We start from the raw sequence: 27,583 nt of genomic DNA on the forward strand, positions 1-27,583 counted from the left end.
AAGGTAAACAACTCAAGATGAGCAATTTCTGCCAGGGACAACTGGATAGTCTTTTACTCTTTTTTTTTTTTTAATGCATACAAGAACTGGGATGTAGGCCAGCGGTTGGAAGAGTGGGGTGAAAAGATTCACCAGAGACAGAGTGGGGAGCAGAACAGGGGGATCTACTGAAATAGTGAGGAAGCAGCAGGTGAGACAGGAGAGGTCTGCTGCGCCATGTGGATTATCTCCCTGGCCAGGGATGGAACTTAGAACTCATGCTGCAGTGGCTTGCGATAGCTTGATAGCACTGAGACTTTAACCCCTGTGCCACCAGGAAGGCCTCTAGCTTTTATTCTTTATTTTAATCACATTTACTAAACATTGTTGGCAATTAGATATTATATTTAAAGTTTTTAATTTTAATAAGATTTAAGTTCAAATTGAATATATTTTAAATGAAATCATTTCAATATAAATTCAAGTATATCTTATTTCCAAGAAACAAACTGTTTTGCCTGGAGCACATATTTTTACTATTTTGGCATTATTATCCATATTCTCTATCAGATGTACTAAGAAAATAGGGCAGCTATTTTATATATATAGTTTTGATAGAGATATCTGGTTAAGGTTTTACAGACATTTGGCAATCTTATATAAGAATTCAGGTATCTGTAGTCATTGTTCATTTAATATTTTTTTACCACATATAGCTACTCTATAACATCAAAATGATTTGCCCAATTTTAGTATTTTGTGACTTTGCATTTCCCTTTTCTTTCACTACACACACACACACACACACACACACACACACACAAACACACACACACACTCTGCCCTTTGCGTGGTAATGGAAGGAACCCTAACCAAAGTGTAAGACGAACCAGACTTCTAGGTTTGCTTCTGCCTCTGTGTGACCTTGGTTAATATAAACTATTGGGAGGCCACCCCCCCTTCCCATATGTTTCTTCTGGTTCCTTATCTGGTCTAAACCTTGAAACATACCAGAACCTTTACCCTGAATAATATTAATTCTATCCCAATGTTAGTATTATAAAGGGCGTCCCCTGAAAGTTAAATCACATTTTACATTTTTGCTATTTAAGTTTACCAGTAGGCAATGGTGACTACACTTTAAACAGTAGTAGTGATTAACTACTCAGTGTTTAGGTTTATAACATTTTTGGACTGATGGAATATTATAAAATTTAAAATTATAACAGTAAAAATTGGCAACTTCACATTTTGGGGGACAGGTATTTTTTTATCTGGTAAATTATAGTTTGAACTTGCTCAACTAAAATGAATCTAAGGATATTAAGAAAATATTGACAATATAAGTATTCAATAATGTTATAGTGCTATTATAATTTATATTCACCTCTCCAGAAGCACAATTAAAAATACTTACAGAAACCTACAAAATGCACAAGTATTTAAAAATTAAGACTTCAAAGGTGCACAAAAGCCACATTCAAACATGACTTTTGCTTGAATTAAATCTCCTGAGAATGCCTTCCCTATCACTTCTACTTTGGAGCAGTTATGTTTCCAGGTTAGGGGGTAGAGGTTATGCATCAAATTGAGAACTTCCCCAGGCCCATGGAAACATGTACTTCCTTCTGCTCCCCCTGTGTGAGAATTAAGGGAAAGAAGCTGAACAAAGGAAATTCTCATCTACTGCAGTTATAACAGTATGCCCAAGAACAGCTGGTATCAAACTCACACTTGCATAACACTTTTTCTATGTACAAAGCTTTTTTACATGATTCATTTGATTCTCAAAATAACTCCATAAAACACAATTTTATAGGTGAGAGAAGGGAAGCATGGAGATGTTTATGTCATAACTTCCTGGTGTGTCAATACTGGTACCGCAAAGACAAGTGTGGTTTTCTGATATTCTCATTAAATATTCTCTCTACTACACCACTTTGATTTTTCAAACCTATGAAGCAACTTAGAGCTAGTAAAACAGTAAAAATGTTTTGATTCCCAAAAAGGCGGCTTCTTTTGGTGCCATTTTGTGATTAAAAATGGTTTCCAGAACAGAATAGAAAAGTACATTATAAAATATTTGACATAGTGATCACAATGTCCCTTATAGGAGGGGAATTTAATCAGTAAATTAAAAGTCAGGAAACAAAATCATCTTAGAGCTTTAACCCATTATTCTATCTTTACTTTTATTGATGAGGTTAAAAAAGCAATTTGAATGCTAATATATCAAACATCTAACCAATTTCCTTGCCTAGAAAAATCTTTTCTTATATTGGAAATGGGAAGGTTTGGAAATTTACTTAGACAAAAAAGCTACTACTAAAAACATTCTGTATTTACCTGTATTGATAGTTTAGACAGTAGTTCAAGGTAAACTGCATTAACTCTCTCTGAAAATATTAGTATATAAATACATTTGTTTTTCTTGTTTCAATAAGATAGTATACTACAACATCAAAACTTTTGCTGATAGTGCTCCTTCATTTTAATTTTTATAAATATTTGTGATAAAATATTTTCCTTAGATCCTTAGATATCTTTTATAAAACAAAATTCTCAGGAGCAAGAAATCAGAGAACAAAAATGAGTATAAAATTGATTTTCTTATGTTTAGGCAAAATTAAGAGAGGATAAGTATTTCAGGGAATGGTTAAAAACTTGGAACTTTAAACAAGGAACTACTCTGTGGGTCCCAGGTGATACCTCTGAGATTTGTTGACTTTGTAAGTGAACAATGCACTTTTAAATCCACCTTGCTATTCAATATTCATAAATCCACTCAAGAGACGGTAATTCCTGATAAAAATCTTTCCAATCTGAACAAAAGTGCACAAAAAATCCATTCCAAACTGTCAAGGAAAGTGAGTAATATTGACATATTTGGACATTAAGGTCAGCCTGATGCTAACAAAGTGAGAACAGGGGTAATTATGAAACTACCACAGTTTCAAGGAAAAGTTGTCAACTTTGCCAGAGAAGTTAGTGAGCTACCCAAACTGGTAGTGGAACAAATCAGCACAACGCCCTGAATCAAACACCTTCCAAAGAAGTGTTCTTGGGTGCTTATACTCGTCTGGGTGCTTTCATTGCAACATTGCTGTGAATGTTGGCATTTCTCCTGCAATGACAGCCCCTCTACTCCCCTTAGTCCTCTGGCCTGCAGGCGGTCAGCACAGGCACTCTTTCCTGGGCTTTACAGCTTCCTCAGAGGAATGCACAGTGTTAGGAACAAACCCACTTTTAACCCCTTCCCAGCCATCCTGAATACAAATTTCTCCCCTCTTAATCAGTTCATAAATCTCTTTTGTCAAGATGGTGAAGGATTCCTCAACATTTGTGGCATCTTTTGCTGAGGTTTCTATATACTTCATACCACAGTCTGCAGACAGTATTTCAGCTTCTTCCCTTGTGACTTGACGCTGTGAAGCTAGATCACATTTATGTCCGACCAGCAGAAACACTATCCGAAATGGCTGCACGTGCATTTTTGCTTCTTCTAGCCAATCTTTCACGTGTTCAAAAGACCGTCGGTTAGTAATGTCAAATACTAAAAATCCTCCAACAGAGTTGCGGTAATAAGATCGAGTTATTGACCTGAAAGAGAAATAGAGAAAGAGTTGTGAAGGGTCAAGCTGTTGTTTTACCTCTCTTTCAAACAATAGCACCAGGATAAAATCTGGAGACTTTGTTGGGATTTCATTAGAACTTGAGAGTCAGATGTGAAGTATCTCAAGTGGACAAAAATATTCTTTTTTTAAAATTTTCATTTATTTATTTTTGCACAGAGGAGCTGGAGTATAGGCCTGAGGCACCGGGGGGTAAGAAGATTCACCAGAAATAGAGTGGGGATCATAACAGGTGGAGCTAATGAAATACACTACTGAGGGGAGCAGCGGGTGAGACAGGGGAGGTCCACTGTGCCATATGTGGGTTGGCTCCCTGGCTGGGGACCGAACTCAGGCCCTAATGGTGATAGTGGTGATAGTGCTGAGACTTAACCCCTAGGTCCCCAGGGAGGCCCCAACGGACAAAAATATTCTTTTTTTTTTTTTTTAAAGATTTGTTTATTTATGCATACAAGAACTGGGGTACAGGCCGGAGGTGCAGGAGGTAAGAGGATTCACCGGAGACAGAGTGGGGAACAGAACAGGTAGACTGACTGAAATACACTGATGAGGGGAGCAGGGGGTGAGTCAGAAGAGGTCTGCTGCGCCATGTGGGTAGCTCCCTGACTGGGGATTGAACTCATGCTGCAGAGGCTGCGGACAGCTTCACAGCGTTGTGCTTAACCCCTTGTGCCATCAGGGAGGCCTCATATTCTGAGACTGATGAGCCAGCCAGTCTCACCCACTGACGGGACATTAAAGTGCCAGCAGTTTTTAGATAGACAAGCACTTACAGAGTGTGTCATCTTGTACTGTCTTTTAAGTGTTTGATAGCATAATTATTACATCATTGTGGCTAAAAATAGACACAGAGAAAAGTTTGATGGAGGGCAGAGGTTGAGATGGAGGGAAAGAGAAGGATGGGAAATTAAGTGACGAATGTCAGTCTGGTCTCACATGTGTTATGGGAGAAGTAAGTGATGAGACTACTCTCTGGGAAGATCTGTAAAGGGGATATGGCACCCTGATATCCAGTGTGATGACAAGGGTGAATTAGGAATGGCTCAGCACCACAAGCTTTTAGCAGCCTCTTTGTCCTTCCCACATAGAAGATCTGGTTTTGATTGTAAGAGACAATGGCTGAGGACCTCCCCGGTGGCACAGTGGTTGATCGCTGGGTTGCGAAGCTGCCCGCAGCCTCTACAGCGCCGGTTCGACCCCCGGCTGCTCCTCGGGCACCGAAGGAGGGTCCCACATGGCGTGCAGACCTCTCCTGCCACCCGCTGCTCCCCTCAGCAGTGTACTTCAATCCTTCTGCCTGCTCTGCTCCCCGCTCTGGCTCTGGTGAATTCTCTCACCCTCCCGCGCTTCTGACTGTACCCAGTGCTTGTATAAATAAATAAATAAAAATAAATCTTAAAAAAAAAAAAAAGAGAGAGACAATGGCTGATTCTTTTATACCTTGAAAGCTACAGTGTCAGTATCTACTATCCTATTTTCAAAGTCTCCTCTCAGAATGTGTCCTCCATTTCTTGCCTTTCCTGAAAAAAGCTGGTCTCTGAGGACCTTCCCCAGCAGTGCCCTCATGTCGCCCAGAGCAGGAAGAGGTACTTTCTGCTTCCCCAGTCCTCTTCCATAAAATTATTCTTTCCTGGCCCTCCCTGGTGATGCAGGAGTTAAGAACCAACCTATGAAGCTATCCACAGCCACTGCAGCATGAGTTTGATCCCCAGCCTTGGAGCTACCCACATGGCGCAGCAGACCTCTTCTGACTCGCCCACTGCTCCCCTCAGCAGTGTGCTTTGTTCAATCTACCTGTTCTGCTCCCCACTCCGTCTCTGGTGAATCCTCTCACTCTCCCCATACCTCTGGCTTATACCCCAGTTCTTGTATGCATAAATAAATAAATCTTTTAAAAAAATTATTCTCTCCCAAGCCTTTCTGTAAAAATTGTCTCCAGTTCCTTTGAACTTATGCCATCTGGTTCTCATCTGCCAACTGCTGGGTCATCCCCCATGTACTGAGGCCATAGCACTCTGTTTTGCTTTTCTGTCATTCTGCTTATACTGATTTAAACATCCATTTGGATATGTGGTCTGATGTCATCTGTTTCTTGACGTCATCATCTCTCACAAACTGGCCCCTCCACTCTGCCTTTCTCATTTACTTCCTTTATATCTTTAGAAATATTCCTTACCTCCAAAACTGCAGTCTATGTCTTGATCAAAATCTCACTGCCTATGGCATATTTTCACTGTGATAATTCCTTAATTCCATCAAGATTTGTCTCCTGTCCAAATCCATCACTTTCCATCCGTTAATACCCTCCCTGGTTTTACCTCCTTTCATATCTTAATTCTATGAGACATCATTATAATTGTCCTCTTGGAAATAGCTCAGTCCCCAAGCTCCTCTGCTTGTGCCATATTCCATTCCTACCTCTGTATCAATCTAGCATGCAGCTGTGTGTTTCTGGGAAAATTATTTAACCAGGCAGGGTGGTGTCTCTATGAATTCATTATCACCAGTTCCAAGTGGGCATGCAATGCTGCTGGTATCAGGAGAAACTTTCCTCAGGTTTAGGCTTCTATTACAGGACATAAGTGGATTTTCCTGGGCCTCCCCTGGTGGCGCAGCAGTTGAGCACTGGGCTGCCAAGCTGCCCGCAGCCTCTGCAGCGCATCCGGCTAGGCGCGACAGACCTCTCCTGCCATGCCCGCTGCTCCCCTCAGCAGTGTATTTCATCACTCTGCCTGCTCTGTTCCCCATTCTGGCTCTGGTGAATTCTCTCACCCTCCGGAGCTTCTGACTGTACCCAGTGCTTGTATAAATAAATAATCTTAAAAAAAAAAAGTGTATTTTACATTCAACCTTCCTCTTTCCACAAGAGAACTGGAGGAACAGTTTATTCCACTTAGCTAGATTCTTCCACAGAAGGAAATGTGGCTGTTTTGTCTGGCTAGAGTGTCTCTCAGGCTGTTGGGCCTAATAATCGGTGAAATAGAATAGTTACTAGTCAGCATTTTTACCCCAGTTTGGACTCAAGCAAAGAGGTTATGACAGAGGTGGTGGGAGTGATCAGGCTGAACAGACTTTCTCTTACCTGCACTGTCATTGTCAATTTTCCATAGCTACTGACATCTTGGATAGGGTACTCTACTCTAGGGGAACCACCCTGGGGGACCCCGCTATGTTCTCCCCATAATAAATATTTAATCTGGATTCAGACCATGCTAGCACTCACCATCCAGAAACTTCTAGAATGTCTTATAGATAATCATGATGTTCCACACTTCGCTACAATTCAAAGATCTCACTTAATGAAGAAAGAGTTGAAGACATGAGTCCTGTCATGGGATTCCTTGATTCATTATGTCATGGTCACCCACAGACATCTGGCCCTAGACAACTGTGGTTGGGTGATTAAGCTTCACATACCCAGATCCAGGAAATGATACCTGGTATGATTTTGGCATGATCCTTTGGGATGTATAATATATGTTCTAAGTTACTGAGGAATATAGTATTTGGTGTTTTTCCCCATAAATAGAAACTATGGTATGGGAAAGAGAGTGGGGGTATGGTGCCTCTCACAATTACACTTAGTGAGCCACTCAAATTTTTGTTGCTTTTAATCCTCATGCCTCTATCCTCTGCTGATATAAAGATTTTAGCATCTAAGGTAGAAATGCTTTCTCCCGGAGAGTACCATGGTGCAGCTACTGACAGTAGCCGAGGCTGTCAACTTCAGGCAAAAAGGGGACAACTGCATAGTGGGGACCACACTAGCTCCTGTGGTTCTTGCTGCCCTGAACTCCTCGGGCCTTTTGTTTCATACCAAGCCTGGTTCCTGAAGCTTCCTGACAATTTTCTGTGTCTCAGACATGGTTCCAGACTTTCATTTTTGATTAAGGTTTTCAAGTTGGCTTTGTTGTTGGCAACCAAAGACCTCTTTGATAGCGTTCTCGTATAGTTTATGAACGATTCAGACAAAACAAAATCACAAATATTTCATAACATAACTTTATGAAGCCAAAATCCATTCTTTTAAAAAAAAATGGTACCAAAAAATAAGACATCAATCCTCTTAATAAATCTCTTAAGTGTACAGTATTATTAGTGATAAGTATGAGGTTGTAAGGCAACCTAGATATCTAGATATCTAGAATTTTCCATCTTGTGTAATTGAAATTCCATACCGGCTCAACAGCAACTCCTCACTTCCTTCTCTTTCTAGGCTCTGGCAACAATGACTTTCTTTTATTTTACTTTTCTTCTTTTATGAGTTCAGCATCTGCATCTAAGTAGTATTGTGAAGATTTGTCCTGTGACTGAATATTATCCCATTAGTATAATATTCTCAAGATCAGCCATATTGTGGCGTATGACAGGAGTTTCTTCTTTCTTCGTGTCAAATAATGTGCAGTTGTACTTATGTAACATTTTCTTTATCCATCATCTGTAAAGTTATTCTCATTATGTGTATGTGTGCATGTGTGTGGTGTGTGTGTGTGTGTGTGTGTGTGTGTGTAGAAGAACTGGGGTATAGCCAGAGGCGCAGGAGATGAGAGGATTCACCAGATACAGAGTGGGAAGCAGAACAGGTGGATTTACTGAAATACACTGCTGAGGGGAGCACTGGGCAAGATCGGAGAGGTCTGCTGTGCCATATGTGGGTTAGCTCCCTGGCCGGGGATTGAACTCAGGCCACGGCGGTAATATCGCGGACTTAACCCCAGGCCACCAGGGAGGCCCTCATATGTATATTTGTTTTAGAATAGAAAAGAAAAATGAAGGTTTTGCCTATATAAACAATTTTAATTTTCCTCTTTAATTTTTTTCCCTGAAATAATATGAGAGCACTGGAGTTTGCCTTATACTTAGAACAAGTTACTTAATATATGAGCATTGTAATCAAGTGTGAATGACATACCTCAGGGGACTTGGAATCTTTTTGACACAAAATGACATGATTACTGAGGTTCCAGAGCATAGAAATGGAATCTCAAATTAAACAGTTATCTAGCTTCCTGGGAAGCACTGAAAACAAGATGCTGTTGTCACATAAAGGACCAAAGTCCAGCGACTCTGGAATTTATTTCCATCTTTTGTAACAAGATTTATTCTAGATAGTTGGTTATATACAAAATTTTCTCCGAGAAATTTATTTCAGATAATCGCTTATATACAAAATTTTCTCCAAGAGGCAAGATGTTAATGGTCTTTGAAGTTGTTATTATGAACTGTTGGCATGTGCTCAGGCCTCCTAAAAAACCAGCAGCATACAGAACACTTGCTGACTTACTTAGGTAAAACAAACCAGATGTTCCGCCCTGGAAGTGCCCTTCTTGCGGCTTTGCTGAGGGTACAATAAGCATTGAGAGGACAGAAGGATAAGGCTGTTTGCTGGCAGCAGGCAACCGCTGAATGCATTAGCCTCATGAGAGCCTCCCTTCACCAGGACCCTGCATTCCACTGCCCTTTGGAGAGAGTCATCCCATGGATTCTTCATTTACCTGCTTCATTTGTCTGGTAAGCCACGCCCTCAGGACTGCTTTCAAGAATGAAAACACCTCTCCCTTCCTTTCGTCACTGACGGGAACACTACTGTCCCTGCCCTGGCGTAAGATCTGGAACTTCAGACATCTGTCTCCATACGCAAACACTAAAATTCTTTTTTTGAAGATGAAATCTTGCTATCTGTGACAATGTGGATGAATTAGAGGGGATGATGTTCAGTGAGATAAGTGAGGAGAAAGACACAAACTGGATGATTTCACTCATAGGTTGAATATAAAGAAGCAAAGTAAAGTTACAAACAAAACCAAATCACCACATACCCTAGAGATCTGACTGCAGAACTGAGAGTGGTGGGTATGGAGGATGAAGAGGGGAGGGGCTAGGGAGGACTGACTAGTGGGGCTTTGATGGTGGGTGTGGTGTGGTAACATACATGTGAAGAATGTGTGAACCTACACCCCCAAATATATAGTGTTATAAACCAATGTTACCTCAATAAAAATAATTTTAAAATATTTTTTGGTATAGTTACAATGTCTTTTCCTTAAAAATCAAGACTGTGGTTGTGGAGGCTATAGAAACTACAGACAAGATCTTTTGGGCCATATTCTTGCTGAGTTATGTGACTCAATTCCCTGTGGGCACCTTTTCTATTTTTTTATGTATGTATGTATGTATGTATGTATGTATGTATGTATGTATGTATGTATAGAAGAGCTGGGGTAAAGGCCAGAGATGTGGGGGGTGAGAGGATTCACCAGAGACCGAGTGGGGAACAGAACGGGTGGATCTACTGAAATACACTGCTAAGGGGAGCAGTGGATGAGACAGGAGAGGTCTGCTGCATCATGAGGATTAACTCCCTGGCTGGGGATCAAACCCAGGCTGTAGTGGTGACAGTGCTGAGACCTAACCCACAGGCTACCAGGGAGGATCTATGGGGACTTATTCTGACAGATCATCATTTTATGAGAATGAGCCTTTCTCACTACCTCTGACTTTTTTTTTTTTAAGATTTATTTATTTATGCATACAAGATCTGGGTTACAGGCCAGAGATGCAGGGGGTGAGAGGATTCACCAGAGACAGATTGGGGAACAGAACAGGCAGATTGGGGCTTCCCTGGTGGCGCGGCGGTTGAGCACTGGGCTGTGAAGCTGCCTGCAGCCTCTGCAGTGCCGGTTCGATCCCCGGCCGCTGGGCGAGGGTCCCACTTGGCGTGCAGACCTCTCCTACCGCCCGCTGCTCCCCTCAGCAGTGTATTTCGGTCAGTCTGCCTATTCTGCTCCCCGCTCTGGCTCTGGTGAATTCCCTCACCCTCCCTCGCTTCTGACTGTACCCAGTGCTTGTATAAATAAATTTAAAAAAAAAAAAAAAAGAACAGGCAGATTGACCGAAGTACACTGCTGAGGGGAGCAGTGGGCGAGTCAGGAGAGGTCTGCTGCGCCATGTGGGCAGCTCCCTGACCGACCGGCTGGGGATAGAACTTGTGCTGCAGGGGCTGCAGATTGCTTCATAGTGCGGTGCTTAACCCCTTGCGCCACCAGGGAGGCCCAACTCTGACTTCTTTTCCTTACAGTTAATATTTATCTTGTGTATCAGTCAAGATAGGCCAAGTTATGCTGCAGTAACAAAGGACTCACCTCTTGATGGAGGAAAGTAAAAGAATTGGTGCTGTATTTAAAATCACCTGTGACTTCTGCTCAAATTCACTGGCTTGTGACTCGGTCATGTAACTGTCACGTGATTTGAAGTATAAGAGGAAAAGGTGATGTATTCCTCCCATTTCCAGTAGAAGCACCAGTTATGTCTGAGGATTAAAAGTCTCTACATCTTTTTCAATACCTGACCTACAATATTCTGTCTTGCTCCAATCCGGCCAGTTGTCCTTAATGCCTGCTGCAGAGATATAATCCTAGGGGCTCACTTCCCCATCTTCCTGGGCATTTCCTTTGCCTTGCTACAGAGCCAGAGCTCCTGTTCCCTATATGCCCTGTCTTCCAATTCCTTGTATATACGCGTGTATACATCCTCAGGTAGCTTCCTCCAAAAGTTGCACTAAGCGACATTTTGAAATCGTGCATGTTTGACTTATCTGGCTTTCACAGTGGAATGAGAGGTTGGTTGGACATGGAATTCTTTCTGAGTATATCCTAATTGTGGACAGTCTCCTCTGTTATTACCTATGCAATTATGAAGTTGCCCGCCCAGGCTTAGAAAATCTTTTTTTTCTACTAAGACAATGAACCACAGTAATGGGGGTGGGAGTGGCGCTCCAATGAGGGTCCTTAAAAGCAAAACCATTTACCTTATGCATTTAAAAAGATCTCTTAAGGAGAAATATAAAATGTTCTTGTCACTTGTTTTTTACATGAAGAATGGAGGACATAAATTAAGCCCCTTTTAACCATTAACTTCATATGAATACTTCCAAAGGGCAGTGGAGAAAACAGACTCAAGGGAATCAGGGAACTAAATAAGGAGAGAGGAGCGAAAAAGAAATTAGAGAGCTAGAGACATCTGAAAAAAAAAGGAAGGAAAGAAAAAGACAGAGATGGCAGAAACTCTGAGTAAGGACAGAACAGATGAACAAGGTAAAGGAAAAATAAAAAGAAGACACTGAAGGAGGCATAAAGCATATGGGAAGAACAAGGTGCAGAGCAGAAAAGGACCTAGAGGGAAAAGACCTGAAGACTTGGGGGGAAGTGTTGGCAGTGGCCGGATACAAATCAGGCTTGGGAACTGAGGATGGAGCCTGGGGGTGAGAGGGCTGTCCCTTAGATAGATCACTGCCAGCGGGAGCTCTTTGCTAAGTTAATTGCTGGTTAATTGCTAATCACCACGGGTCTTTCCTAGCTCCTAACCGGAAATGTTTAGTGTTTCCGCTCAAAGAATGTGACTAAGCAACTCATCAAGGGAGCATTTCCCAAATTACACTCCTAAAAGAGCAGTAATTAGCATAGATTTTCACATTTTAAAAATGACCCCTCAAATGAATTTGGAAAATGCTAGTTTAATCAATATTAGCCTGTTTCTTTGTTGCAATATTTCTTATTCCTATCAAAATTCCTTTGATGGGGATTTCTAAGTCAGTGCTGTATAGAATGCTGGGGTTTCCCAAATTACTCGGTCACTGAACCCATCTTCTAGAAGGCATCACAGGTGTTCTGTGGAAGCACTAAGAGGACAAACCTCTGGTTTTCCAACTAGCAGGTGGAATGATTATACACCAAAGGCCATAAAACACAAATCTAAGGCCAAATTAGCCTTGAGGCTTGGCATTCCCCATCCCTACTGTCAAGTTGGCTAATCTTTATCTCATTTTACATACATGTTGCTTTAAATGTTTCTTTGGGGAACAGTTCAAAATTTCTACTTTTATATTTGATGCTCTTCATCTCTCTATCCCTTCCAATAGTTATCAACACTGTGCTCTACAATATTCTGGATTCCTTGCCGGCTAAGTTTCTACTATGATGATAAAAAATTAAAAGTGGTAATTGCTAGTCCCCCCAATGTCTAATCCATCTTCCCTCTTCCTGGGCACGTGGTGGCCTGGTCTAAGTGTGGTCTTATATCGAATTCTCCCCAGTGAACTAAGGGCTTGAGTGATCTGTACCATATTGGCTTTGCTGGCTTCAAAGGAACATTGATTTAGGGCTTTTCTTACCTGTTCCCTTCTGCTGATACACTCCGTGCCTGCAACCCAGTTTTTTAGCCAATAAATACTTGTTTATTGTTCAATTTGAAATAAAAACAAACAAAAAAACTTCCTTCTATTACAAAGCCATGTGGGTGGAATATACAAAGATAACATACTGGCCCAAACTCAGTTTTGTCCACATAGATGTGGCCCATGTTCTGGGGATGGCAGAAAAGAAGAAGGGAAGACATCTAAGGCTGAGCCAGCCCACCAGGGTGGAGCACTCACCTGGAGACTGTTACACTAGAGAAGTAAACTGCGGTCTCTATGAAGGCACTGTAATTCTGCTGCGTCTCTTTAACATCAGCAATTTACATTTATTCTCACTATAACATAGCGTTGGTAAAACAACTGTTGGGTATATTCCAATGAATATTATGTATACATAGACATTATTTTTCTATGCCTTTTTCACTTTGACTTTGTTTCTTTTATATTTTGCAATATTAGTCTCATATTAGTCTATGAGACTATGTTAACCTGGACATTGGAAAACTAAGGCTTTATTTATACCTCAATAAAACTGGAAAGGGGGAGGAAATGAAATCTAATTATGGTCAGAGGTATCAGCTCACTATTTTGTTGTCTTATAACATATTTATTTATGCTTTCCAGCAAGGCCCGGAACCATGTTTATGGTCTCAAGCTAGTGCCTAGAGTAGGCTTCTTTTTGTTAATTTAGATCTAATTTCCAATAAACCTACAGTGCCTCTCACAAATTCCTAGTCGTATGATAATAACTAATGGCAGGGATATATCTTCATGAACTATAGTACCTTTCTGTGAAATAATATATGCAAGGATTTTTATTACTCAGAATAAACATTTGGATTATCTTGGAGAAAGATACAGAATGTTTTAACGGTAATTGTTTTAAATGCAATTTTATGGTGAAACATCCAGCTAAATGAGAATAGCATTTGGCGGTAGCTACTGAAATATGTATGTATTTATGAATATACCTTTGGTAAAGAGCCAAACAAAATAAAGTACCACTGGTTGTCAGTAAACATTCCCTAAACGTTCTTGTTACTGCCTGGTTTTAATAATGTAAATAAAATTAATTACTATTTACCATCTTCTTAAAGGCATTAAGAAACAATGATCTACTTAGCAGAAAGGTCTTTAAAATCTAACAAATTAATTATCCTTCATTTTTTTTTTGTCAATAATGAGGGGTTACCTTTAAGGAGAGAATTAGAAACAATGCGATTTTATGTTTCTTGCAGTTGCAATGCAAGGAGTTGTGAGAAATTTAATGCATAAAGAAAATGTTTTTATTATATTCACTTTGGAGGGTAGAGCAAGCACTACCTGTAAATGCTTTTTTTTCTGACCATGAAATATCTTAAAGTTCATCTCTGAGTAAGATCAGAAGGGAAGGAATTTGCAATCAACTTTAGAATAGCAAATATGTAAGGAATCTTAGAGATCCTAATGGCTCCTTCATTTTATAGATGAGGAACCAGAAGCTTGAAAAATTCTTTCCATTGAAGACTTCTGGAAAAAAATTTATTCAAGGTGTTCTAGATATTGTACAATTCAACTCAGTAGCCTCTAACACCACTCAGAAGGACTGGCCTTACCGTCTTTCCACTTCATATACAGGAAAACCAAGCAAGCCAAGCAGTTCACTTACTATTTCTATGAATCAGTGTCACAGCTGGGAATGGAAGCCAAGACTTTAATTCTTGGAACATCCTCACAGGAGTAAGCTGATCTCATGAAGAATGGATGCTGGCTGGGGGTGTGGGGTAGCCATGTGTGGGAAGCCCCTTTCTGGAAAACTGGGTTTTGGAAGCCAAGTTTTTGCTGAACACTGCAAAATGCTTGCTTAGATGAGTGCCAGTTGATAATGCAACCTTAGAAACCTTCCCCCCTCCACAAACTACAGTAAATCAGATTCCTAACCTTCTTCCAAAAAAAGAGTAGCCTTGAATCCTCAAAAATTCAAGTGTGCTTTGTATCTGGTTCAGGCTAAACTATTCAGAGAGTGCATACAATTGACATTAAGTTATTTACACAACAAGAGTCACCTTTGTAAAATGCTTCAGGTCTCAACGAATATTTGAATGAGACAGGTTATTTGGATCGCTTCTTCCCTATTTAGAAATGAATTTTCTAACCCTTTACCACCCTGTAAAGTTCAGTGCCTCTTATTAACAAAACACGGTAAAAGTTCCTGGCAAATCTTAGTATTTATAGTTTGCCTACCAACGCAACAATGATGACAAACGTCTAAAGATAACTCAACCCATAACAAACAAAACCCCTCTTAGTAGTGCCAGTTACAAGACACCTGGGCACGGTTCACGGCCCAGTATTTCTGAAGACCTCAAAGGGTGCTTGCTGCTGTGAGGTGTTCAAACCATCACCGCATCCATCTCCATCAGAACCATGCCCGATGAGCTCATGCAGTAAGTACCAGTTGCTGTGAAGCTAAAAAATGATCAATCACGCCTGGAAATCCTACCTCGCAGTCATGCCCAACCGCTTAAGAGGAAGCGGCTTGGTGCGGGGAAGAAAAGGGGAACTTGGAGGAGGGTGGCTGGGGCTCCGCGTGTGCAGCAAGGGACGCTGAGTTTAGACAGAAGGCAACAGGGGAGTCCAAGAGTTGGGGGTCAAATACCAGTAGGGATGGAGAGTGTTGCGGGGGAGGCTCATGTGGTGAGGGTGACCCCAGGTCAGGCGGGAAAGGAATGCCAGAAAGTGGGCGCCAAAGAAAGAAGTGAGATACTGCGGAGGAGGAAGTCGCCCCTGGAAGAGGAGGGGCAAAAGGGGATGCGAAAATGGGGTGTTTGCACTTTCGCGAGCTAAGGACCCGAGCTTCTCCTCACCGGCGCCGGGCGGCAGCGCCCGGGGAAGGGGCGCCCGGCCCCCGGGATCCCCGCGCCACGGCCCTACCTGAACCGCTCCTGTCCCGCCGTGTCCCAGAGCTGCAGCTTGATCCTCTTGCCCGGCTCGATCTCCAGCAGGCGGGAAAAGAAGTCCACACCGACCGTGGGGTCGCAGGCGGGGGAGCGCAGCCCCGGAAAGCGCCCCTGGGTGAAGCGATGCAGGAGGCACGACTTGCCCACGGTGGAGTCCCCGATCACGATGAGGCGGAACTGGTAAATCCAGATGGTCTCCATGGCTCCCGCGCGCCGCCGGCTCCGGGGCCGCCCCACCTGCCCTCCCCGCACCTGGCAAGTTCGGCGGCGGGAACTGTCCCTTCAGCACCTCCCGGACGGCCGCCCGGCTTCCAGCATATTCCTGCGGCTGCGGCACCGCCTGGTCCCCGCCTTCGCTGGCGGGAGAGGCGGGGCCCGGTCGAGCTCGGGGCGGCGCCTCGGACCTAGGGGCGGCCGCGGGCCGAGGCGCAGGGACCGGGAATAGGCCGCGAACTCCCGCCCCGAGCACCGCGAGTCACTCTCCGCCGAAGCCCACTGGGTGCCCAGAAGAAAGTGGGCGTGGCGAGAGGAAGTGACAGCAGCGACAACCAATGAAAGTGAAGCAAGGGTTCGACTCGGGGGAGAGCCAGCCAATGGCAAGTGAGAAGCATTTTCTTCCCGGCGTCTGGTCGGGGTCTGGTTTTGAAACCGCGGAGGCTGCGGGCTGGGTGCCCGGTTGGTGCTTTTTGAGTCCCCTGATTTGACCAGCTCTGCGACCACTGGTCTCCCAGATTCTTGAAGATCCCTCTTGGCGGCTTCTTGCGCCCCAGTCTTCTGAGCGCCACCATCGAGACGTTCTTAGGTGGAGGGGTTGAGAGCAAGGTCCAAACACATACGCCGAGCGAGTGCTGGATGCTTTCACATAGGGCTTTGGCCGTGACTCATCTCTTCTTCGCTGCTTTCAGTACCACAGAAGAGGGAGAAACATGCCAAGTAACGTCGCCATGCTCTCTGGGGTCCTCCAGGCCGGGAAGGATAGGAGGGGCAAAAAGTGAAATGTTGAGATGCTCATAAAAGCGCCCATTCTTCTCAGTCTCGGCTCTGTAAGTCGGAAAAATCCTCAAGTGGCCTCGGGCTGGCGTCTTGCCCGCGATCTAAATAAACACAACACACCTGAATTCTGGTGAATTACTACTTTCTTCAAACTGGATATTGAGTTCAAATTTTATCTTTTACAACGTAAAGAGTTCTAAAGCTATCTTTGCAAAATAGGATTTTTCAGCAATTTTGTTTTCATGCCAACATCCAACTTATACTATTTTTATTCATCTTCCTTTCTAGTTTTGGAGGAAGAGATCACTTTCAAGGTGTTTGACCTTCTGTCACCCAACGTTTTTGGACTTGCCCCCAACAGATGATCTTTATTTCATAGCATTTCTATACTAAATCTCGCCTTCTCCAAAGGTGTCTACTCCTCAAGTTAGAAGGATGCTCAAGAATCAGCACTCCAAAAAGGAAGCAAGGCATCTCCATTATGCCGCCCCTTTAGCTTTTTGCTTCTTCTATTTTTCTCCTTTTCAAACATCAGGAAAGAACCATCTGTCCTCATTTCTCACCCATCCGTTTGTTAGTCTTCAACAGCTCTCTCCACACCTAATACACCCCCTGAAATTGTTTTTGATGAAGCTGCCAGGGACTTTCTATCAAATCTTCCCACCCCATTCCCATTCCTCAGCGTGTCTGTAATTATCATTTTTCTTTACCTTGCTAAAAACAGATTGGCTCACTCAGCTCCTATCCATAGTCCTCTTTTAGTCCTCCTTCAGTTAGATAAGGCCAATTGGCAAGGCTCTAACTATTGAGACATAAGCAGGACTTCTGGTAATGCTTTTGCTTTTCTGATAAGGGGCTGGCACTACTTTATTGCCTTTCACCCTTTCTCCTTTCTTTTTCCATCCTACCTGGAAAATGTAATAATCATTGGTGACTATAAAAATGAAGACTGGATAAGAAAGATAACACTAGGAGAGAGGGGGAAAGCCTGATTCCCCAATAGATTTGTTGATTGGTTGAACCAGCTCTAGACATCTTGAGAGGAAAAAAAAACCCAAAGAAACAAAAAACAATCAATACCTGTTTAAGTCACTAGTGGTTTGATTTTATCTGAAGACTTCTTGGCTTCTACAAAAAAATTCTTTCCTGGTTTCCTGTTCTTTTTAACCTTCATCACTGATTCCTCCTTCTGTGATCCATTTCTTAAATACTGATATTCCTAAGAAACCTATCCTCCTCCACTTCCTATTTTTTCCCTTCACTTTGAGTTGTTTCTGTGACCTCATCTACTCCAGTCACTTGAGTTACTCCCTTATTCAGACTCTATATCCTCCCCAAGGCTGACCCCCTCAACCTTTGCTCTGTCCACATTTCCAACCACCCCTCCTCTTAGATGTGGGATACATATTTCAGAGTCAACATATACACGGGCAGCACTTCCACTGCCCACCTGTGACTATGCAGGTGACTCTTTTCACCAACTCTCTCCTCCGCAGGGCAGCAGCCTCCTGCCTGCCCGTGACCTGTGCCTGCTGGGGCTTCTCTTCACTGACCTCCCTCAGTGGAGGCCGCTCTCCTCAAGGCCGCCCGCCTGCAACCATGCAGGCCTCTCAGCAAACCTGTCCCTTCTGGGGCAGCTCTTCCTTCCCGCTTGTGTCTATGCAAGTGTCTTTTACTATCCTATCCCTTTTCTAATAAACCTGCTCTTTAAATTAAAAAAAAAAACACAAATACACATTATTAGGATACTCTGAAAAAAACTCCAATTAGGGTGAGATGAAATGATGAGTGTATCTATCATTAGAATACAAAGATATTTGTACAGAATCCATAGGCAGAAATACAGGCAGTATCAGATGAAACCAGGACCAGGAAAGGGAATGGTGTGAGGAACCCAGGGAATTTGTGCCTCTGTCTTTCTCTATCTACTTCCTTTTAACATCTGCTTAATTCTTATCTCTCTGCAAACCAGCTTTTTCTGTTGCTCAGTCCATGTGGAAGTCTAGAGTGGCTACAATTTCCATATTAGGTACCTAGATTCATATGAAAACTGATTTCCATTTCCTATCTAGTTGGCCCAATTTGGAACAGGTGTTCATATCAAGGAAATATGGCCAGTGGGACAGAACATGCAATAGGCTGGATGCTTTGGATGAGGCATACAAAGTACCAGCAGTCTAGGAGGAAGATTGGGTCAATGGCTTCCCTTTATGTAAAAAAAAATATAGTCTCTATAAAGTCCTTGCCTTGTTTTCTTCTCCTATATTTTTCAGGTTGGTTAATGGCATACATGCTTAATTATAGTTCCCTAGAGAAGTGGGGCTGAATTCAAGCTGGAGGCTGGGGGTTTGTGCTGTATATAGAGGAGAGATGGGATTGGCCTAAATGGGGCAGAATGTAGAGCTAAGGATAATCTAATAGACAGCATCTGGGACAGAAACTAAAATGGAAAGGAGAACAGGTAGGTGAGCTGAAGCTCCTAAAGGGCTGGGTAGAAGGACGAGCATATAACTAGAAGCCAACAGAATGGAAACTGGGACTCCAGTCCAAAGGAAGGTTTGAATGAGCGATCAAGGGCAGAGCTTGGTTAGATGCCATTAACCAGAGAAAAGGAGTGAGGCTTTTTAAGGTTCCTAGCTTGGGGAAAGTTCTAACAAGGAAGTTAAAGTAGTTTGGACACTATTTTCTGTTGATTTAGAATAAAGGCTTTGTTCATTTTGGATTACTTCCTTTCCTTCAGTAGAATGGCTTCATAAAATTTTTCTGTTTAACAGTTTTGGAGGCTAGAAGTCCAAAACCAACGTGTTGGGAGAGTTGGTTCCTTCCGAGGGCTACAAGGGATAATCTGTCCCAGGCCTCCTTTCCAGCTTGAGGTGGATTGCTGACAATCTTTGCAATTCCTTGGACTGAAGATGTCTCCCTCTAGTCCTCCACTTTCATTTGCCACTTTTCCTGTCTGTGTCTCTTCACACAGTCTTCCTCTGTGCATGTCTATGTCTATGTCCAAATATTCCCCCTTTTTGTAAGAATACCAGTTACATTGGATCAGAGCCCACCCTAATGACCTCATTTTAAAAAGATTTATTTATATATACAAGATCTGGGATGTAGGCATGAAAGGATTCACTAGAGACAGTGGGGAACAGAACAGGCAGATCCACTGAAATACGCTGCTGAGGGGAGCAGCGGTAGAGACAGGAGAGGTCTGCCGTGCCATGTGGGTCACTTCCCTGGTTGGGGATCGAACTCCTGCTGCAGTACCTGCAGAGTGTTGATGCTTAACCCCTGTGCCACCAGGGAGGCCCCCATAATGACCTCATTTTAACTCATCTACAAAGACTGTTTCCACATAAGGCACAGTCTGAATACTAGAGGTACTTTATATCTTTGCAAGGGATACAATTCTATACATCTAACAGCCTCCCCCATTTAATTACTTTATTAGGCACCTTTGATAACTCATTCATCCTAAGATAATGTCTAAATAACTAATCATGCCATGCATGACCAATCATGATGTGGAACCCATGTGCTACTCAGCAATTCCTCTATGTGACTTGCTTATTCATGCTTTGCTTTATGTTTCAATTCTAGTCCCTCTTCTTCTTATATTCCTTTCTCTCTTCATCTGGTCAGCAAATTTCCATTCATCTTTTAAAGCTCAGAACAAAGATCTCATTTTCTTTGTAGTATTTCCAAACCATCTATACCCACAAGGAGAACAGATTTCTCCTTTACCTGTTTCTGCAGAAGTTAAGGAAAAAGTGGTCTGCAATACTGTGATATCTCTTATATCTTCTATATCTTATTGAATTATGGCACTTGGTTTGACTCTCTTCCTGTCTTGCTAGATTATAAATTCTTCAAGGCCACAGGAACTTATTAACTATTATTGAATTATCTCCCCAGCACACACACAATGAGGACATAGCTGTACTCTACAACTGTGGAGATGAACAAAATTAACCATCATTCTCCATGAACTTGAACTTCTGCATATGTGCAGTGTGTATACAAGCTAAAGAGCTTCATGATAAACTAAAATGGATTAGTATTATGATTACTAAATGTTGCCTTTTCATATCTACAAATAACTTTAATTTCAAGTATGTTTGGATCATGCATGATGAATGCAAATAATTTACTATTTAAATTTAAATGTTATGTTTGTGTTTATAGAAGTTTAAGCTTAGAAAATAAGGTAGGTAGGGCACATTTAATTTAAGAAAGTTAATTAAGTTATTATTCAGGAGAGTCTCCCTTAACATATATTTTAAAAGAAAGTGAAAGTATGGCAAGTGCTAAAAGGAATGACTTAGTCACTTCTTGTTCACTGACCAGAAGCCCAGAGATCTATGTTCTGGTTCCAGCATCACCACTCAGTCTCAGCTTCCGCATCTGCACACTAAAAGGAAGTAAGCAATGTCAGTGCTTTTCAAACTGGGGGTTGTAAAATCAATTTGGTGAGTAACTACCAGAATTGAAAACAAAACACCAGAATTCATCATACAAAATAAGGGTGTTTCTTTTATTGCTTCATGAAACTTTTGTTTCAGTGGGGTGTGTGTGTGTGTAGGGGGTGTCAAGATATAAAATTTACTTCTTTGGAGTCACGGTACAAATGTTTAAAAGCCAGTGAATAAAATAATCTCCAATGATTTTCTGACATTCAGATTCTCTTAAAACACTCAGAAATTATCCATGCTCTTTGTTGCTACATTACACACATTACTATAGGTGTTATGATTTTCAAATGAGAAAACAAAAAGAATAAGTCTTCATCTGAGTAAACAGAAGTGTCATTCTTTTACTTGCTCAGGCCTAAAATCTCAGCCTTGATTCCACTCTTGTTATTTTCCCTGTAAGCATTCCATCAGCAAATTCCACAGATCACATTTCAAAATATGTCTAGATTCTAATCATTTCATCTTCCTTCCACTTCTGCCATCATGATCCATGCTATCGTCATCTCCTGTCTGGATTATTATAATGGTCTCTAACTAGGTTTTATCCTTCAAATACCATTGCTGTTTTTGAGCTGACAGCAAGGATGTAAGTCAGCTTATGTCTCTTCTATGCTTGACAACCTTAATCTCCCATCAACTCTCATGCCTCATCTGACTTCTCCTTAATGCCTCCACAACAAACACACAACAATGCAGCCCTTAATGATCAGAGTATGTTTCTGAGAAATATATTGTTAAATAATTTTGTCATTGTGCAAACATCATAGAGTGTGTGTACACAATGTGTGTACACAAGCCCAGATGGTCTAGTTTACTGTTACCTTTACTATATATAGGCATCACCACCAAATGTGGGGAACATCATTGACCAGAACATTAATGCGGGGCACCTTACTATGCTGGTTTGATCTTCCTCAAACTATTGACTCAAGCTGCTGCTCTGGCACTTTTATAATTGCTGTTCCCCTTCAAACAGTTCTTCTCCTTCATCTTTGCACTACTTGCTCCCTTACCCCATTCAGTCTACTCATATATCTCCAGGAAGCCTTTCCTTCTGTCTATATGTAAAATTGCACTCAAACCCTTTGCTTTATTTTTCTACATAGAACCCATCACCTTGAAATGAAATGAATGTAAGCTTCATAAATATAGGGATTTTATTTCACTTTTGATGAATACTATGTATTAATATATTCCCAATGCCAGACATGAGGGGTATAGTTAAAGGTAGTCATAAATATTAATGGTCAACTGGCTGGGGATAAGATTGGCAACCTCGGGACTCCCTGGTGGCACAAAGTGCTAAACACAGCACTGTGAGGCTGTCTGTGGCCCCTACAGCATGAGTTTGATCCCCAGCTGGCCAGGGAGCTACTTGCATGGCACAGCAGTTCTCTCCAGTCTCTCCTGCTGCTCCCCTCAGCAGTGTTTTTCAGTAGATCCACCTGTTCTGTTCCCTACTCTGTCTCTGGTGAATATTCTCACCTCCTGCACCTTTGGCCTGGACCCAGTCCTTGTATGCATAAATAAATAAATCTTAAAAACAAAAAAAGGATTGGCAATCTCTTTTGAGGGCAGAAAGGTCTCAGAAGGTCTTGAAGGTAGGCCAAGGGAATTCTCTTGGGTAGGACCTAGAATCTCCTCAGGAAAGTAGTTTGGAATTTACTCTATCATATAAATGAAAGGGTTCTTAAGACCTCAAATTCCAATATAATGAAGCATGACTAGGAATTTACATACATTTTATCAGGTGAAACTAAATATTGATCTCAACAATTCAAAAGGAAAATACAGTTAGATAACACTGAGCTAACTTGTATATGTTTATAATTGATAAGCAAGTTAAATATTGATATCTGTATCTCATGGGTAAGAATTTGTTTTCAGAACAATTGGCTTTTTGAAAATATTTCTTGTGTGAAGATAGAAAGCAAACCAATTACAAAAGAAACACTTAAGAGCCTCCTGGTGGCCAAGGGGGTAAGTTTGAGACCTATCACCACAACTGCCTGAGTTCAATCCCTGGCCAGGGAGCTGACGCACGTGGTACAGCAGACCTTTCCTCTGTCACCTGCTGCTCCCCTTAGCAGTGTGTCTCAGTAGAACCACTTCCTCTGCTCCCCACTCTGTCTCTGGTGAATCCTCTCACTGTCCCCTGCATCTCTGGCCTAACCCCAGCTCTTGTATGATTAAATAAATAAAATAAATCTTAAAATAAATCACTTAAAAGTGATTCACACTTAAGAAAAAGGCTGGCTCTTGCCAGGATTCCTCATAAGAGTGACATTGTTTTTAGATCCTAAGTGACAATTCTGATGCGCTGCATTGATGCTTGGGGAAGACAAGGTGACCTGGAAGTCCAACTACTTTTTTCAGGTCATCTAACTTTGGGATTTGCTCAAAATACTTCATTGTGAGTGCAGACAATGTAGACTCCACATAGATGCAGCAGACTGGCCTGGGCCCCATGGGAGGCCATGCTACTGATGGACAAGAACAACATAATGCCTAAGGTCAACCGAGGGCATTTGGAAAACAACCCAGCTCTGAAGAAACTGTTGCCTCATATCCGGGAGAATGTGGGCTTTGTGTTCACCAAAGAGGAACTCACTGAGAATGGGGACATGTTATCCCACGTGAAGTTACTGTGCCGGCACGGAACACTGGTCTGGGGCCCAAGAAGACCTTTTTCCAGGCTTTAGATATCACCACTAAAATCTCTAGTGGCACCATTGACATTCTTTTTTTTTTTAAAGATCTATTTATTTATTTATTTATACAAGCACTGGGTACACTCAGAAGCACGGGAGGGTGAGAGAATTCACCAGAGCCAGGGGGGAGAGCAGAGCAGGCAGACTGACGAAATACACTGCTGAGGGGAGCAGCGGGCGGCAGGAAGAGGTCTGTGTGCCATGTGGGACCCTCGTCCGGTGGCCAGCCGGGGATCGAACCGGCACTGCAGAGGCTGCAGGCAGCTTTGCAGCCCAGCGCTCAACCGCTGTGCCACCGGGGAGGCCCACCATTGACATTCTAAGTGATGTGCAGGTGAATGAGACTGGAGACCAAGAAGGAGACAGCAAAACCACCATGCTGAGCATCTCTTCTTTCTCCTGCAGACTGATCATCCAGTAGGTGTTGACAATGGCAACCCTGAAGTGCTTGAAATCACAGAGAAGCTCTGCATTCTTGCTTCCTGGAGAGTATCCATAATGTTGCCTGCCTCTAACTTCAGGCTGTAGTGTCAATGTTCTTTTCTATCACCAGTGAGAACCAAGGGTCCTGAGTTTGCCTGTGGAGAAGGAGTAAATCTTCCCACTTACTGAACAGGTCAAGGCCTTCGTGGCTGATTCTTCTGTTTGTGGCTGCTGCTCCCACTACTGTTACAGCTCTGGCCAAGGTTGAAATAATGGAGGAGTCAAAGGAATACATGAGATTCTGATACTGGAACACCTCGCTGCTGGGAGCCGCCTCAGTGGCAGGAGCTGGCAGTGGTGGTCTCTCCCTCAGCCATTCCACCACAGGCCAGCTTGGGCTGTGGCTCCTTGGAGCTCAGCAACCTCCCTTTTATACGTAGTGCTGGGATTATAGACTGGAGCAATCAGGTGCAAGCTATGAGCTGATTGGTGCTTAACGTTTCAATTAGACATGCAGGAGAATATAAGGTTGGGCCTGAGGGATCTAGGAGGACACTGTTCCAACCTCTAAAGAAAGAAAGAGATACTGTTCCAGTCTCCAAAGAAAGAGGGGGAAGGCTTTTCCTGGCCTCTGAAGAAAGAAGGAGAAGCAGCCAACTTTGAAAGAAGAAAGAAGGAGCATCCAGCAGCTGACCTCTGAGGAAGGAAGAGAAGCCGAAGACCTTTGTCAGAGACAGGGCCTCTGGTCCTGTCTCTGACAGCTCCTGATAGGAGAACCAAAAGCCCCAGGCCTGGTGTCTCAAAGAACTGTTTGTTGTTAATGCCATCCAACAACTCACATAGGGTTGTGAATACTTGTCTCTGACACTGCCTCTGGGGGACCAGTAGTGACTGTCACTACTGGTCAGTGCTGTCCATCTCTCTCTTTTTTTTAAAGATTTATTTATTTATTTGTTTGTTTATTTATTTATTTATACAAACACTGGGTATAGTCAGAAGTGCGAGAGGGTGAGAGAATTCACCAGAGCCAGAGCGGGGAGCAGAGCAGGCAGAAGGACCGAAGCACACTGCTGAGGGGAGCAGCGGGCGGCAGGAGAGGTCTATGCTCCATGTGGGACCCTCCTCCGGTGGCCTGGGAGCAGCTGGGGATCAAATTGGTGCTGCAAAGGCTGCGGGCAGCTTCGCAACCCAGCGCTCAACCGCTGCGCCACCGGGGAGGCCTGCTGTCCATCTCTTTTGACAGGTGACTGGCACTCTGCTTATATTGTACTTCTGATGGACACTATGTGGGATGAGGTAGCAGCGACTTGTGGCTACAGTAGGCTTTTTTTCCCCTGTTTGTAAAATAAACCCCATGTTTGTTGTTCCTTGAGTCTGAGGTATCTTGCAATTGTGCATATGGGTGAGAACCCCAGACAGTGACCTGTCTACTTGACACTGTCCTTTGGTCGGTGTAGCACCCTGTTGTGTAGGTATTGCCATAGCCCTTGATTTGGCTTTTAGCCTTTTGGGCCTTTGGCTGTGCTTTTGTTTGGGCAGTGCCGCCCTGTTTCAATTTGGTCTTTTTGATTAATCACCAAAAAGCAACTTTATCTGTGAAAGCAGAAAACAAAGGCTTATTTCTCTTAAAAGAGTGAGATTGGGAGGTTTTTTGTTTTGTTTTAAGGCAAGGGGCCTGTAATCTACTCACCTAAGAGTACATCATTATGTCACAAGTTAAAAAGAGACGGACCAGAACATAGTTTGCTTTTACCCTACTGGAAATTGTTATCTGATTTGTCAAAAGACCATTTCTTCCAATAAACAGGTTTTTCACAAATGAAATTAAACAGCCATTAGCACTGAAGAAAAAATTGTCCAACCTCACTAGTAATCACAGAGATGCAAATTAAATCGATGATATGTAATTTTTATCTATCAAATGGACAGTTTTGCTGAGGGCAATAACTTGATGATTCATCACTCTAGTTTTTCCTTACCTCACTTTTCCCATCATAGGAAATTAAACAACTCAAAGGTTAGGGTATGAATCATCACAAAGAATTTCATGATCACTAACGAAAGCAATTTTGTTGGAATTTCTGAACTGTAAAAGGAGAGGCAATTTTTTCTCTAATCCCAAAACTAAAACATTTAGAAAATTTTGCTCTCCAAAGATGCTTGGGAATCAATATTATTGAGAGAGAGAAAAGCAAAAGAACTGGCTTTCTTCCAAATCTAAGTCTTCTCAGATGCCAGTTATTTCTGATTGGAAGTCTACCAAAGATTGTTCAGGACCTATTCACCTCATCAGAGCTAAATGCTTGGGCTCTGATCATGCCTTAACAAATGATTTCGCTTTTACTACTTTTTCTATCAAGCACAATTTCATTAGAAATAGGCAACCTACATTCTTTAATAATGCATTCATGGAGTTACAGCAAAAGAGTACCCATTTATTTTTATTAATAACATCGATACCTGGTGTATTATAAAAGAGAAGTTATTATGGTCCTTCCTAGATTTAAATGTATTGAACTGTATTCCCCAACATCTTGAAAGATTTTAAAAGGGAAAAGAAAAAAGTTTCTTTTTCTAAACCACTTCCTTCAGATCTCTTTAAATAATGGTGTCTGGCCAGTAGTTCTATGAAGTCTGGTGTGGTCATCTGTCCTTTCAGCCTCATCCTCCAAAGTGTCCAGGAACAGTCAATAGGGAAGACTGCAGTGGCCCATAGCTACACTTTCACGTGACCGTCATGTAGGTCACGTCAACAGACATGTGCACACCACTTCCTCTTTTTCACAGGGCCACCACTGCCAGCTTTTCACTCTTCAACTGCATGCCCCATACACACACGCACACACACACACAGCTTTTAGAGCTAGAAGAGATGTTTAAAATTATCTAATCCAGTAAAGCCCAGAGTGTAATAAGATATAATGGCCATGTAGCTCTAAGTTGGTAGAAAGAGGAGCTTTCTAGACTCCACTACCCCATGTCAACTTGATGGTAGAAGATAAAGAATTTTTCATACTCCACACCTATTTCATGGGAAATAGGCATGGAACAGGGGATTTGGTAGTAAGCTGCTGGGGCATGGGCAGTTAAACCACTGGTAAGAAGTGGTGTCCTCAGGAGAGCCATCGCCAAGTTTGCCACAGGCCCTTTCAGCTTGGACCTCAGTTTCTGGTCAGCAGAGGGCATCTGGAGCAGGACAGACAGCACCTGGCCACTGCAAGCTTCTAAATGCTCCTGCTCTCTCTTC

The 27,583-nt window shown here is 42.4% G+C and overlaps 1 protein-coding gene and 1 pseudogene across 1 annotated transcript; one reads left to right on the forward strand and one right to left on the reverse strand.

Annotated features, from left to right (window-relative positions):
- Positions 1 to 472: 472 nt before the first annotated feature.
- Positions 473 to 16,023, reverse strand: RAB39A (RAB39A, member RAS oncogene family). The gene is made up of 2 exons (XM_037505684.2): positions 15,718 to 16,023; positions 473 to 3,579 (listed from the first exon to the last, which is right to left on the reverse strand). Exons 1-2 carry the CDS (start codon positions 15,942 to 15,944, stop codon positions 3,153 to 3,155), a joined length of 654 nt encoding a protein of 217 aa, XP_037361581.1. The 5' UTR covers positions 15,945 to 16,023; the 3' UTR covers positions 473 to 3,152.
- A 7,507-nt stretch (positions 16,024 to 23,530) lies between these two features.
- LOC119242133 (60S acidic ribosomal protein P0-like) lies at positions 23,531 to 24,641 on the forward strand (annotated as a pseudogene).
- Positions 24,642 to 27,583: the final 2,942 nt, after the last annotated feature.

This window comes from Talpa occidentalis, unplaced genomic scaffold, assembly GCF_014898055.3.
Source record: "Talpa occidentalis isolate TD23 unplaced genomic scaffold, MPIMG_talOcc4v2.1 talOcc4.12, whole genome shotgun sequence".
NCBI lineage: Eukaryota > Metazoa > Chordata > Mammalia > Eulipotyphla > Talpidae > Talpa > Talpa occidentalis.